Source organism: Rhinatrema bivittatum, chromosome 9 (genome assembly GCF_901001135.1).
Source record: "Rhinatrema bivittatum chromosome 9, aRhiBiv1.1, whole genome shotgun sequence".
Lineage (NCBI taxonomy): Eukaryota > Metazoa > Chordata > Amphibia > Gymnophiona > Rhinatrematidae > Rhinatrema > Rhinatrema bivittatum.
The window spans coordinates 154,075,133-154,091,210 of record NC_042623.1 but is presented as its reverse complement, the minus strand read 5'-3'; the positions used below and the strand labels follow the sequence as shown (position 1 = coordinate 154,091,210).

The window sequence follows — 16,078 nt, the reverse complement described above, 5'->3', positions numbered from 1 at the left end:
TCTCTCTATCCCTAGCCTGCTGACCTCCTCCTTCCGTCCTCGCCTGCCTACCCCTTCCCGCTTCCTCCTAGCCCTTCCATCATGCCTATCTCTACTCCTCCTCCTGTCTCTGTCCCTACTTTTCCTCCTACCTCATCACTCCCCTCCTTCCTCCTCCCCTTATGCCTCTCCTCTCTCCCCATGCCTCTCATGCTCCATTCTCCTCACTCTTCCTCATCACAACCACACTCCTCTTCACCACAATCATCACTCCTCCTCACTCTTCCTCACCACAACACCACACCTCCTCAATCTTCCTCTCTTACACTCCACTTCACTCCTCCACCACAACTCCTCCTCACAAAACGTCAGACAAACCTGACAAGCAAAAAATGCTTTCACACACAGAAAAAGACAAAAGAGAACAAGGAAAGGGAAACAGATGAGAACACCAAACAGAACAACTCACTCAGTAATTGCAAGAACCTCCTAACCTTAACTATCCATTAAACAACACCTACCTCCTCTCTCTCCAAGTCCAGACACACCCTCAAAGAGACAGCTGCAGGAAACTTGTATACATAAACAAACAAAATAGTCCTCCACTCATAAATCTACGTGTGATGCGGCTAATGATGCGCCATGCGGCTAATTATGAGTGATGCATTGACACATCACACTTCACAGAAATAGCCAATGTGATGCAGAAGTAGCCGAACCACACCCATTTTTATTGTGGATGCTAATTCTGCTATATTTATAGCATTTTGATGAATTTAGCTGTAAGTTAGATATTTTTAGGACTGCCTCAGAGCAGTCTTAAAGTTATCCAGCTGTATGTGGCCGGATAATTTAAGGCTTGACTGGCTGTATTCAAAAGAATATAGTGTTGAATGTCCTGGCCGCTTAGGTGCCGCGACCGGCCTGCTCACCTCGCGTTGCCCTCAACCAGCTCCGGTCTCGCCGCTGATGCCAGCTCCCGCCATCCCCGTCGCTCACCACGGCCCTCTCCAGTTTCCTCCATGCCGCAGGCCTTGCAGCAGAGCTCCCGTCAGGGCTCCGTGTCTTCAGCCGCTTCAGCCCCGCTCCTAGGCGCATGTGCAGCCGACGTCTCAATCTTTAAAGGGCCAAGCACGGGAAACCCGACTCGGACACAAATTGATGACATCATATAGAAGCCCTATATAAAGCGAGGCCCTGCTCCCAGGACCTCGCCTTGGCAATCGGGTCGACACCGTGGTATACTAGTTTGCCTAATCCTGTATTCCAGCGTTTCCTTGTTCCAGTGTCTCCTTGTTCCAGCATCTCAGTGTGTTCCAGTGTTCCTGCACCCTGTGTTCCTTCCTGTGTCATTTCTCAGGTAGTACTCTTCTAGTCTGCTGCCTGGTACTGACCACTGCCTGCCTGACTACTCTCCCCATCTGCCACCTGGAACTGACCACTGCCTGCCTTGACTATGCTCGGACTGACCTTGGTATTGACCCCTGTTTTGGCTGACCACTTCTGGATGGATACTCTGGCCTTGACCCTTGCGCTTCACTCGGACACTCTCTTCTGTCCTACCGTGACTACCAGATCAACCTGCTTGGATTCCACCCACGGCCTTCACCCGACTAGACCCACAGGCACTGCCTGTCTCGCCCACAGAGCCTTCCTGAACTGTTACCTCCCTGATGTCTCCAGAGCTTCCAGTTTAGGTCTAGTCTAACCTCTCTTCATCAGCCACACACCCTTGCTCCGTGGTGGGCACACCCCCCGCTACCTAAGTCCAGGCGGTCCATGTACCCAAGGGCTCAACCTGCGGAAACCCTGGACTGTAATTGGTGAAGCTCCAGCTAGCCTCTGTCTCCTCGAGGGCTCCGCCTCCTGGTGGCAGGTGCTCTCTGGGTCCGACCAGAGGGCCGAATCAATCCTGCACCAGGCCAAGGCTCCACCTCCAGCGCAACAGGTTGCCAAGGCCATGGACTCAGCAGAGTCTCTTGCCTTGCAGGCCATCCCTGGTCTGGTCACTCATGTCCGAGAATAACAAAGAATCATGGAAGCGTTGGTCTCCTCCATGGAAAAGATGTGTTCCCAATTGGAGGAATCTGCCATGGCCAACCCAGGGGCTCTTGCCCATACCTTATCCTCATGGGCACCACTGGCCCTCCCGGCTCCACCCCATTTCAATGGGGATCCTCGCCTCTTTTGAGGCTTCATAAATCAATGTTATATGCAGTTCTCACTGCAACCCTCGCTTTTTCCCGATGAAGTGACAAAGATTACATTTATCCTCTCGCGTCTTGATGGGAAGACCCTGGCATGGGCTTCCCTGCTCTGGGAGCATTCCGACACAATTCTTCGCCAACTTTCTCAGTTCATCTCTGTCTTCCGATGCATCTTCGAGGACTCAGGTCAACAGGCGGTCGCTGGCCCCCACCTACTCCACCTCTGTCAAGGTTCGCACTTCCTCACTGAATATACAGTGGAGTTCAGAACTCTAGCAACTGAGTTGGGGTGGCAAGAGGACTGCCTGTGGGCACTCTACCTCGAGGGACTGTCTTCTGCCCTTAAAGATGAGCTATCCACCCGCGAGATCCCCGTATCTTTCGAAGACCTGATCTCCCTGGTCAGTAGAATCGACTACCGTCTTCGGCAACAGCAGCAGGAGGTAAGAGCTCTTTGACCTCCTGCCCTATGGCCATCCTGTTTGACGAGCCCTTGGTTGAAGGCCTTACCAGAGTCCCCTCAACCTCCTGACGAGACAATGCAGATCAACCCTGGCCGCCTGACTCCAGAGGAACGTCTCTGACGAAGAAAATCTGGTCTCTGCTTGTATTGCGGTGGCTCCGGACATCTTCTCCAGTCTTGTCCTGTGCTTCCGGCAGGGGTTCCGAGCTTGGGCGCTACAGTTTCTGGCCCTCAACTGTTGCTGCCTGTCTCCCTCCTTAGTGAGTCACTTTCATTTGCCACCCCCGCCCTCCTGGACACAGGGGTGAGTGGACATTTTATTTTAGAAGAGATTGTCACACTCCTTCAGATACCCGTCCAACCATTGGAGGCACAACTATGCATCACCTCAATTCAAGGAGAACCTCTCCCTGATCATATCACGCACTATACTTTGTCTATTCGCCTCACTGTTGGGACCCTCCATGACAAGGAGATCTCCCTCTTGATCTTGAAATGATCAACACAACCCGTTGTCCTTGGACTTCCTTGGCTCCAGTTATATGCACCCCACTTTGACTAGCAATCCCTGCAACTCACCAGTGGGGCACTCAAGGTCAAACCCACTGTTTATGGAAAGTGTCTCAATCCATGACTGTCCTAAGCTCTACAACCCTTCCCAGATTACCTGCTCTGTACTTGGAATTAAAGACATAATCTCCAAACAAAACACCAATATCCTGCCTCCACTCTGGAAGTTCAACTGTCCTATAGAACTCCTACCTGTAACCATGCCTCCCAAGGGCAGAACCTATCCTCTTTCACTCCCAGAATCCCAAGCGATGTCAGCATATATCAAGGAAAATTTGGCCAAAGGGTTCATAAGACCCTCTATTTCCCTGGCAGGCGCTGGGTTCTTTTTTGTAAAGAAAAAGGATGACAGTCTAAGACCATGCATAGACTACAAAGGTTTGAATGCAGTAATCCGTAAGGACTGGTACCCACTGCCACTTATCAGTGAACTGTTCGACTGCCTGCAGGGTGCACAAATCTTTACTAAACTGGATCTACGTGGGGCATATAACCTAGTACAAATCCAACCAGAAGACATCTAGAAAACCACCTTGAACACAAGAGACGGACACTACGAGTACATAGTAATGCCCTTCGGGCTTTGCAATGCTCCTGCAGTCTTCCAGTGGCTAATGAGATTTTCTGGGAACTTTTATACTCATTCGTCGTAATGTATCTGGACGATATATTTATCTTCTCCAAAGATCTGAACTCTCATCATTCCCATGTTCAAACAGACCTCCAGCATCTTAGAGAACACCATCTCTATGTTAAATTGGAGAAGTGCATTTTTGAGCAACTTAGTCTCCCCTTCCTGGGCTACATCATCACCAACTTTGGGTTCACCATGGACCCCTACAAACTCCAGGGTATTCGAGATTGGCCTCAACCAGTGGGTCTCCGAGCCCAACAAAGATTCCTTGGATTTACAAATTACTATTGAAACCTCATCGCCAATTACTCCACACTGGCCGCTCCACTCACTGCTTTGATGAGGAAAGGATGTGATCCTCGAGTGTGGAGCCCCAAGGCCCAATCAGCATTCCATGCCTTGAAAGAGGCCTTCTGTACTGGCCCATGTTTATGTCACCCGGATCCTAACCGCCCCTTCATAGTCGAAGTCAATGCATCCGCCATTGGGCCAAGAGTGGTCTTGAGTCAATACTCCACCAAGGGAACCCTAGTTCCATGTTCCTTTTATTTACATAAATTTTCCTCCACAGAACAAAATTATACCATAGGGGACCACAAACTCCTAGCAGTGAAACTTGCCCTCCAAGAATAACGTCCCTGGCTTAAAGGGGTGCAACATAGATTCACAATATTTACCAACCATAAAAACCTGGAACACCTAAAGGAGGCCCAGTTACTTAACCCAAGACAATCTGCAGGGACCTATTCTTTGCATGCTTCAACTTCGAGCTCTGCTATTGCCCAGCAGCAAAAAATATCTGGGCAGACGCCCTTTCTCCCTTCGTCGAGCCAGGAGACACACCCGAGACTCCCAGGCACATTACTGATCCAGCTTGCATATCTATTGCAGTCACCACCATGGTACCAGCCAGGAAGATGGTGGTCCCCTGCCAACTCCTTGAATGTGTACTTCGTTGGGCTCACGACTCCAATCTAGCCGGTCACCCCAGCCGAGCCCGAACTCTCGAGATCCTCCGAAGGCACTATTGGTGGCCTGGTATGACTAAGGACTCCCAAGAATACGTGGAGTCCTGTCCAGTTTGTGTACATCAAAAAACCCCGACTGGTCGCCCATGGGGGCTTCTTCAACCACTTCCTGAGCCCACCGAGCCTTGGTCTAGTCTTTCCACAGACTTCATCGTGGATCTGCCTTCTTCGAAAGGAAATATGGTAATCTGGGTCATAATAGACCGGTTCTCAAAAATTGCCCACTTTGTCCCCTTACCTGGACTCCCATCGGTTCCAGAGCTAGCTCGGCTCTTCTTAACCCACGTATTTTGTTTACATGGACTACCACGAGATATCGTCTCTAATCGTGGCCCTCAATTTGCTGCTAAATATTGGAGGTCTCTCTGTGAGAAGTTCAATATCATGTTAAACTTAAATTCAACATATCATACGCAAGCAAATAACCAGGCCGAGAGGACCAGTCGGTTTTTGAAAACCTTCCTGCGATCATATGTTAACGATCAGCAAGATAACTGATCTGACCTCCTGCCATGGGCAGAACTATCACATAATACCCATATCACATCTGCCAAGGAGGTTCCCCCCTTCACCGTAATCTTTGGCCGTCAACCTCGCCTACCACTGCCGGTTCCACTCAGGGTACCCTCACCTGCAGCCCAATCTAAAGCACAGACCATACGCTGGCTCTGGTACCAAGTAAGGGATCAGCTCTGCCAAGCAGCTGACCAGGCCAAGCGCATCACAGACGCCCATCGTTGTGCCACACCGCTGTTCCTACCTGGACAAAAAGTCTGGCTTAGTACTAAACACATCCGGCTGTAGTTGCCTTCACAACAGCTAGTTCCCAAGTTTATTAGTCCATTCCCCTTTCTTTGACTGGTAGGAGCAGTCACTTACCAACTGAAACTGCCAGCTTCCATGGGGATTCACAACACATTCCACGTGTCATTTCTCAAACCCTTGATCCTTTCCTGGCCTTCCCTGAACCTTCCCTGAACCTGAAAACACCTTACAAGTCAAAGAAGTCCTGGACGTCCGACGCCCTCGAGGCCACTGGGAGTACCTCCTGTCATAGGAGGGCTTCGGCCCAGAAGAGAACTCTTGGGAGCCCTCTCACCACATTTTGACAAAAATCTGCTCCTGGGCTTCCACCGAGATCACCCTGAAAAACCCAGACTGGTAAGGAGGAGACCTAGAAGGGGGGGTACTGTTGTGTGTCCCGGCCGCGTGGGTGCCACGACTTGACCTGCTTATCTCGCGCTGCCCTCAACCAGCTCCGGTCTTGCCACTGCTGCCAGCTCCTTCCATCCCTGTCGCTCACCATGGCCCTCTCCGGGTTCCTCCAAGCTGCAGGCCTCGCAGCGGAGCTCCTGTCATGGCTCCACATCTTCAGCCGCTTCGGCCCCGCCCCTAGGTGCACGCGCGGCTGACATCTCGATCGTTAAAGGGCCAAGTGCGGGAAACCAGACTCGGATGTGAATTGATGACATCACATAGAAGCCCTATATAAAGCGAGGTCCTGCCCCCAGGACCTCGCCTTGGCAGTCAGGTTGACACCATGGTGTACCTGTTTGTCTAATTCTGTGTTCCAGCATTTCCTTGTTCCAGTGTCTGTTACAACTGTCGCTGCCCGTCGTCTCCACTCCGCCCTCCTTCCCTCTCTGGCGACTCCTCCCGTGGTTGACAGACGTTTGGCTGCCGCAGCGTCTGCCTGCCGTCCTCTCCGGTGTCCCCGGCCCGGCTTGGGCGCTGCCTACCGCCATGCTGTCCAGCTGCCTTAGGGCGCGCGCGCTGCGTGGCTCTGCTTCAAATACTTTCTTTGGCGCGAACCTCAGGGGCATCCCCTTGTGATGACATCACACATCCCAGATACAAAAAGCCTACGCTGGTGAACTCCTTACGGATGGGATTTGCTCTCCATACCTAGCTACTCTGCCTCTCCATTATTGGACTTACTCTATTTGGGGTACCCGCTCTTCGGGGCCTCTCTCTTCTCTTTCAGGTCGCTGTCTGGAACCGGTACTCACTCCTTGAGGGCCCATGTTCCTGGACTCGCTGCCTGGACTTCACTTCTGCCTGGAAGATACCGCTGCCTACACCATCAGTGAGTTACCATCTACTTCTCTCAGAGCTGTTCCCTGGAACCAGGTACTCGCTCCTCGAGAGCCTGCCTCGACTCCAGCTCCTGTGTTCCCTACCTAGAGAAACCGCTGTGTGAGTACTCAACCAACGAGGCTCTATTCCAGAACCCTGCATATACTTCATTGTACTCACTATCTCAGTTTCTCTTCACTACAGCACAGCCATTGTGGGATTGCTGTTCAGAGCCCTGAGGGACTACAAGCCTAGCCGGGCTTCATCTCTGCTCACTACTGCCACTTCTGGTGGCTCCTCAATACTGTTAAAAACAGATCTATCTGTGTTGTGTGTCCTAAGCTGATCCTGATCTGTGGCCTCTCACGGGACTTCCCCCCGTGGGCGTGGTCAGCAGCCACAGTGTCCAAGGGTCCATCCAAAATCTTACAAACAATAAGTGTCAACTAGTTCCAGTGTCTCCTTGTTCCAGCGTCTCAGTGTGTTCCAGTATTCCTGTGCCCTGTGTTCCTTCCTGTGTCCTTACTCAGGTAGTACTCTTCTCGTCTGCCGCCTAGTACTGACTACTGCTTGCCTGACTACTGTCCTAGTCTGCCGCCTGGAACTGACCACTGCCTGCCTTGAATATGCTCGGACTGATCTTGGTATTGACCCCTGCTTTGGCTGACCACTTCTGGATGGATACTCTGGCTTTGACCCTTGCGCTTCACTCTGACAATCTCTTCTGGCCTATCGTGACTACCAGACTAACCTACTTGGATTCCACCCGCAGCCTGCACCTGACTAGAACTGCAGGCACTGCCTGTCTCACCCGAAGAGCCTTCCTGAACTGTTACCTCCCTGAGGTCTCCGGAGCTTACAGTTCGAATCTAGTCCATCCTCTCTGCATCAGCCGCACACCCTTGCTCGTGGTGGGCACACCCCTCCGCTACCTCTCCAGGAGACCATCTGAGGCCCACCTATGTCCAAGAGGTCCGTGTACACAAGGGCTCAACCTTCGGAAACCCCGGACTGTTATTGACAAAGCTCCAGCTAGCCTCTGTCTCCTTGTGTGCTCTGCTTCCTGGTGGCAGGCTCTCTCTGGGTCTGACCAGAGGGCCATATCAATCCTGCACCAGGCCAAGGGTCCACCTCCAGCGCAACATACAGCCAGTTAAGCAGCAACATGCACATAAAAAAGAAATCTGCCCAGTGGCTATGCCTTTCCCTCCCCCCTGTTATTTTCAAATTTAGCCAACTGGTCCATGCCCTCACACTCACTCTGGAGGGGGTGGGGGCTTGTCCATCAGGAGGCCCAGGAGGGTGGGGTGACTTCTCCTTCAGGGGGTGGGGGTGGGGGTAAGAGGCTTTGATTGTCGGGATGCCTAGAGGTGGGGGAGGGGAGCTTTGACTATGGGGAGGGGGGCTGCCACCGCCGCACATATAGTTTAATCTTTTTTTTTATTTTGGGGGAGTCAGGCTGCTGGTTGAAACAGAAGCCAGCAATGACCCCCCCACTCAACCTCCCCATTTGCCCGCGGCTTATGTTTTTTGTGCCAGCGACCCTTTAATATGATAGCGGACCATGAGTTTGAGGCCACCATATCATTAAAGAGCTACTCACCACATTATTTTGTGTTGCAGTGTTTGGCCACGACACAAAAGAACACACCATTGAGCCATGATATGTTTTTGGAGAGGGGCCCCACTATCACGGCAACATTACCCCACTATAATAGGAGTCCTCCTGCAAGAGTACATCACAGCTTGATGAATCTAGGGGTAAGTTAGGTGCTTATTTTCAGATGAACTTAGGGCCCTAAATTTTCAGCTGAAAAATAGCAAGAATTTAGGGACCGAATAAAACTAGAATCCTAAATTTAATATGGGTGCGCATTTGTTTGCAATGAAAAATGCAGTAAAAATATTTCCTATTTTTTACATTTTAGGAATAAAAAACGATAGGAAAAAAAGTAAATGTTGTTTTGTTTTACCTATAATTTTTTGAGGGGGGTTAAAAAAAGGAAAGTTAAAAAAAAAAACCAAAACCCACCCCAACCTTTCCCATTTATTTAAATATTGAGTTCCCTCACTAGTGCCCTCCCATTGCCAGGCCAGTGGCTGCCATTACTCAAAATGGTGCCAGCTGCCCTTTGCCCCTACCATGTGACAGGGGCTGCCCAATGGCACTGGAACCCCCTGACACATGGTAGGGGCAAAGGGCAGCTGGGACAATTCTGACTAATTGTAGCCTGTAGCCCAGGAGTGGGAGGTTGTACCTGAGCCCTTTGCTAGAATACCATCAATTTTTGGTGAGTCTTGGGAGGGGTCAGGAGGGAGGGCTAGGGTGGGCAGGGGGTAGGGGAGCTCAATTGTTGGGGGGGCTCAATATTGTATTAAATGAGAAGAGTTGGGGAGTGTTTTGGTTTGTTTGACTTTTTTAAACAAAAGGAAAAATGATTTAAAAAAATCCAATGATCCAGAGGTGGACCCGAAATGGCCCACCCTTCAAATGTTTCCAAAACTAACTTGAAAAATTTTGGGGGTATCACCCCTAAAATTTAGTTTCTCGGCTCTAGTGCATTTTGAAAAGGGCTAATTTAGGAGCCTACCTTCCAAGGTTAGTGGCCTAAACTCTTTGAAAATTGGCCCTACATGACTCATATGCTGTGTATTTGATAGCACCTAGGGATCGTTTCTCCCTCATTTGGATTTCTCCAGATCCATGTATACAGTAAGGTGACTCTGGCGGATATGGGAGGGAGAGAAGAAGGCCTGAGGTGGGAGGAATTCAATGTTAACATTTTTGCTATGCTGGTGATGTTTTTTTTTTTCGCAGGGAAGAGAGAACCTCAGCCCATGCATTTTGCTATGTTTTGTAGAGAAGTGCATTTATTTTAGATGAATTAGATAATTTCAATGAAATTGTCTAATTCATCCTGTTTTGGGAGCGCCTCGAAACGAACAATAATTTGCCAAAATTCAGAGAAAATTTGAATTTCATGTTAGTGTGCTAACGGAAGTTAGTATGCGCTAAGTCCTATCAGTGCACACTAACTATAGTTAGTGCATGCTAACTAAAAATGTTAGTGTGCACACTAATGGGACTTAGTGCGCACTAACTCCCATTAATGCACACTAACACGAAATTAGTGAAAAATGAAAAAAAAAAAAAAAAGAAACGTGGAAAAAGCGAAGTTAACTGCGGGAAAACCAAATTATGAACCGATACAATATATAAAAACGATACACATCTCTAAAGTTTTGCTTTCCATTTTATTTTGTTTATGTCATTTCAAATAAATGAAACAAAAAATAACAATAAAATGTAAAACTTTTGGGGTTAGTAGTCTGGGGAGAAGGTGAAGATGCAAGGGTGGCTGCTGAAATTGATGGGAGAAGATTGAAGCAATCTCATTTGCTTACTATTCCTTTCAATTCAGGTAGGTTATCATGAAGGATGTCCTGGTAGCTAGCATGGACATTGCACTTTGTTTGTGCTAATATCTACATTACCACCAAGGTCAGTCTATTAAGGGTTTTAGCATGTCCTCGGTAAAATTTATTGCATAGCACATTATGTCCCATTGTCGCATGCATGTTAAAAGTTTACTGATTTGCATGCTGAATCTTTTTTACTGTTAGTTTTATTACATAGGCCCCAGAATGCTAAGAAATTTGATTCATGTACGGTATGAGCATCTTATTCTACATTTCACATTTAAATTGTTTTGCTTTTTTTAATTACAGCTCTCTGAATCTCAGTCCAAGCATGAACTACAGCCACAGCACCAACCTCAGCAATATAACAGTGACCAATGCTGTTCAACTTTTTCAGATGATTATTTATATTCCTGTTTTTTTCTTTGGAATTATTTTTAATTCTCTAGCATTCTGGGTGTTCTGCTGCAAGCTACAAGGCTGGACAGAGGCAAGAATATACATGACAAATCTAATTGTTGCTGACTGCTGTCTTCTCTTCACCTTCCCATTCAGGTTCTATTCCTACAGATATGAATGGGCTTTGAAAGAAGAGTTCTGCATTGCATTAATGTTTATATACTTTGTTAACATGTACATGAGCATCTTAACAATCACCACCATTTCTGTTGATCGATACTTAGCCATTAGATACCCGCTTAAATCAAAATATTTGAGGTCTCCCATGAAAGCAGCTATTCTTTGTGGCCTTCTCTGGATATTCATGATTGCTTTTTGCTTATATGGAGCGCTGACAGCTAGAATGGAAAAAATCACATTTTGCTTTCAGAAAACGTCTGTTGACCCTATGAAACCATTTGTAATTCTCACAGTTGTTGGATTTTTTATACCATTAATAATCCTGATTTTCTGTTCCTTGAATGTTATCAGAAGTCTTATGAAAAAAGAATGTACAAGTCTACATGAAACAAAATCTATCAAGAAAATTATCCAGGTTATTTCTATTAATCTTGCAGTATTTATAATTTGTTTTTTTCCTGTTCATATTGGATACCTTCTTAAATTTGCTGTGGAATCAGTGAGTACATCTTTTTCAGTCGTACAAAATGTTCACATATTTTTACATCTGGCCATATGTTTATCTGATTCTAATTGCTGTTTAGATATCTTCTGCTATTACTTTCTCTCCAAAGAAGTTTGGGAAGCATCTTTCCTGAAATTCAAATCTAAGGCTAACCAGTCTGTAAAAATGCCAGACATGAAATGAATCACAGTCACGTATTCATTAATTGCTGGGAAGAATTGGATAAGAATGCCAACATTTATGGAAATCAAAGCAATTTATTTTATTCTAATTTAGATCTAGATTTATTATTTTGCTATAAATGTAACGCCCATGCTAAAAAAAAAAAAAAAAGGGGGGGCATGGTTAGGATAGTTTTTTGAGATACTGCAATGTGTGCTATTTTAATAGCAACATGTGTTAAATTTAACAGCTAGGTAGAAAATGCATCAAACAACATTGAGAGTACATTGTACAAATCTCATCTTTGTGTACCTTTCATCACTCCAAATCACATCAAATCTTCATTGATGTGTACTGTGCTGTTCGTACCTGTGACTGTACATGTAAAACTGCCCCCCCGCAAAACCTAGGCAACCACCAAAACCTCACCCCAAGTTACTAGTTGCCCCTCTTAGTGGTATAAAACATTGACTAATATGAGTGCCTTCTTGGAGGCTATGGGGTAGATTTTCAAAGGGGTACGCGCGTAAGATATGCACGTACCCCCCGAAAACCTACCCCAACCCCCCCCTGCGCATGCCGAGCCTATTTTGCATAGGCTCGGCGGCGCGCGCAAGCCCATTTTGCATAGGCTCGGCGGCGCGCGCAAGCCCCGGGACGCGCATAAGTCCCGGGGCTTGCAAAAAGGGGCGGTCGGGGGCGTGGCCAGGGGGCGCGGTTAGGGATCAGGGGCATGTCCGGGAGCGTGTGGGTGGTCCGGGGGCGTGGCCGAGTGCCCCGACACAGCGGCCTGTGTCGGCACCTGCCGCGCCAGCGCACGTAAGTTACTACTGCCCAGAGGCAGTAGTAACTTCTCCGATAAAGGTAGGGGGGGGGGGGGTCTAGATAGGGCCGGGGGGATGGGTTAGGTAGGGGAAGGGAAGGGAAGGTGCGGGGGGGTAGCAAGAAAGTTCCCTCCGAGGCCGCTCCGATTTCAGAACGGCCTCGGAGGCAATGGGCAGCGCACGAAGGGCTCGGCGCATACAAGTTGCACAAATGTGCACCCCCATGTGTGCGCCGACCCCGGATTTTATAAGATACGTGCGGCTACGCGCGTATCTTCTAAAATCCAGCGTACTTTTGTTCGTGCCTGGTGCGCGAACAAAAGTACGTGCGCGTGTATGTTTTTAAAATCTACCTCTATCTCTCTCTCCTCCTCCCCCTCCTCCCCCTCCTCTCTCCTCCCCTCTCCCCCCTCACAAAAGTGGATTTCCAGTTTTTATCGCAAATCCCATTTCTAGCATAACACCAGGAACAAAGGTGTAATTATTTCCAGGATTAAATCATGCAATAGCATGTGTTACGCTATTGCATGCAGCATAAACACCCCTCATTTTCATACACTCCACCCAAAATCCTCCCTTTTGCCTAAATTTTGAAACTTTGCATACACATCAGGGATTTTAAGAGCCCTGCTCGCGTAAATCCGTCCGGATTTACGCGAGCAGGGCCTTGCGCGCCGGCGCACCTATTTTCCATAGGCCTGCCGGCGCGTGCAGAGCCCCGGGACTCACGTAAGTCCCAGGGTTTTTTGAGGGGGGCGTGTCGGGGGCGGGGCCGATCGGCGCGGCGTTTTGGGGGCGGAACACGGCATTTCGGGGGCGGGCCCGGGGGCGTGGTTTTGGCCCGGGGTGGTCCGGGGGCGTGGCCGCGCCCTCCGGAACCACCCCCAGGTCACGTCTCGGCGCGCTAGCGGCCCGCTGGCACGCGGGGATTTACTTCTCCCTCCGGGAGGCGTAAATCCCTGATCCACTACATATCCAGTTAACCACTTAGTAGGATAAGGGGCTTATCTGGCTAAGTGGAGACCCCTGAGCATAGCTGGATATTCAGCAGCTGCCACTTAACCAGATAAGTCACTATTTATCTGGCTAAGTAACACTAAACATCAGATTCTCAATAGTGTCCTTAACACAAATCAGTGACAAAGTGGAGCAATTTTACAGAATTGGAGAAATTTGATAGATGTTGTGATATGGATGCTTTTGCTTTGGCTCCTGGAATGAAAATGTGACCAACAGCTCATTTCATTTTGGCCTCCTTTTCAAGTCCACATTGATCTGAAGTGAATTTAAGCTGATGAGCTAGTGGTAGAAGACATTGTAATACTGTGTCAATTTTTTTTTTTCATTTATTCTGTCCCTGCATTATTGCTATAACACAATGTAAAATGGAATAGAAGAAAGAATATTGACAATAGTTCTTCTAAGCTAAGTTTATTCTGTCTCCTTTGTCCTTGATTTTAATCTGATCTTTCATGATCCACCATATAACACACAAGTTTTCCAGGATTATGATAAAATATTGTGGGTAATTGGCTATATTTTGAAATCGACCAGTGAAACTCTAGCAAACTCTAATGAAAATTGTCAAGTAAAACTAATCTGAGACAATGCAAGACTAAATTGCATACACTCATTAAGACTCTCTTAGGCACTTTAGCTGTGAAAAGTAGAAATAAAGTGAGGTCAGACCCAATGCATCTGCCTCTAGCAATTCTAAAATTAATTGTTTCTATATGTCTGCAAAAAAGCAGATACTCCAACTGAACAATTGAACACACCTCAGCTGATATCATAGCTTGTCGTTAATGTATCATATACTAATCTTCCAAGAAAATAACACTGCAGTAGTCCTAGCCATTGCACAATGCTGACATTTTATTGCCAGATTCTGGATATATGTGTGGTGTAGTATCAGGATACAGAGAGAGAGGGGCATAGTCTGAGGTCCCTGCTCATGGAATGGTTTGACTGGATATATGGGGGAGGATTATATTTAAAAAGCAGGAGAGTAGATCCAAGGGTTAATTATGAATAAAGACTCATGGTGCCATAGCCCCAATGGTTTCCTACTCTGATTAAACTAGAAGCTCAAAAGAGCAGGAGTACATTTGCCATGTCAAAAATAATTAGTTCATTAATTGATAGATAATACTGCATGAGCAGTAAAGTGTGCATGAGCAGTACATTGATAGTGTAGCCTGTGGGCTGGAAAGGGAGAGTTCACTGAACCATTAACATAAAAAGACTGAAAGACCATCAGTAATATAAATATGTTATAATGTGCCTTTGGAACCCCTCAATTCCTTTTAGTATCAATAGGTTACTGTGTAGTCCACTTATTTGTACATTAGAACATAAGAACATAAGAACATAAGAAATTGCCATGCTGGGTCAGACCAAGGGTCCATTGAGCCCAGCATCCTGTTTCCAACAGAGGCCAAACCAGGCCACAAGAATCAGGCAAATACCCAAACACTAAGAAGATCCCATGCTACTGATGCAATTAATAGCAGTGGCTATTCCCTAAGTAAACTTGATTAATAGCCATTAATGGACTTCTCCTCCAAGAACTTATCCAAACCTTTTTTGAACCCATCTACATTAACTGCACTAACCACATCCTCTGGCAACAAATTCCAGAGATTTATTGTGCGTTGAGTAAAAAAGAGTTTTCTCCGATTACTCTTAAATGTGCTACTTGCTAACTTCATGGAATGCCCCCTAGTCCTTCTATTATTCAAAAGTGTAAATAACCAATTCACATCTACTTGTTCAAGACCTCTCATGATGTTAAAGACCTCTTTCATATCCCCCCTCAGCCGTCTCTTCTCCAAGCTGAACAGCCTTAACCTCTTCAGCCTTTCCTCATAGGGGAGCTGTTCCATCCCCTTTATCATTTTGGTTGCCCTTCTCTGTACCTTCTCCATCGCAACTATATCTTTTATGAGATGAGGCGACCAGAATTGTACATAGTATTCAAGGTGCGGTCTCACCATGGAGCAATATAGAGGTATTATGACATTTTCCATTTTATTAACCATTCCCTTCCTAATAATTCCTAACATTCTGTTTGCTTTTTTGACTGCTGCAGCACACTGAGCCGACGTTTTTAAGCTATTATCCACTATGATGCCTAGATCTTTTTCTTGGGTGGTAGCTCCTAATATGGAACCTAACATCGTGTAACTACAGCAATTTGTTAGTCTCCCTCAACTTTCTCACCCATCTATAAACATTAAAATCATTTGCAACATATTAAAAAGATATTGATGTTGTAATTCATCCTACAGTTTACATGTATATTCCCAACAAGATCTGTAGTTCATTCTATAATAACTAAAAGAGAGGGAGTGCAGCTATTGAATGCCAATCACAAATGTATTTAGTCCAATCAAAAGGTATCACAATTGGTTTTGTTGTCCTTTATTTCTAAGCAGAATCAAAGCAATGTTGATGCAGATTTACTTATAAAAATATATACTAGACCTGAGAAATCTGAATGATGCTTTTTCTGATAATGTACACTTTGTTCACTTATTAACTATCTAATAAAAGTGAATGTCTCTTGTTATTTGTCAAATATCAAAAAAGCACCCAAAACAATTTTTGGGGGGATACACTATGTAATCTG

The 16,078-nt window shown here is 46.8% G+C and overlaps 1 protein-coding gene across 1 annotated transcript in view; it reads left to right on the top strand.

The window, feature by feature from the left end:
* Positions 1-11,691, top strand: part of LOC115099581 (G-protein coupled receptor 35-like) — a 51,679-nt gene extending 39,988 nt beyond the window's left edge. The window contains exon 4 of the mRNA XM_029617314.1: positions 10,687-11,691. Within this exon, the coding sequence (XP_029473174.1) occupies positions 10,687-11,644 (958 nt within the window). The 3' untranslated portion in view covers positions 11,645-11,691. The remainder of the gene's footprint in view (positions 1-10,686) is intronic.
* The last annotated feature ends 4,387 nt before the right edge of the window (positions 11,692-16,078 follow it).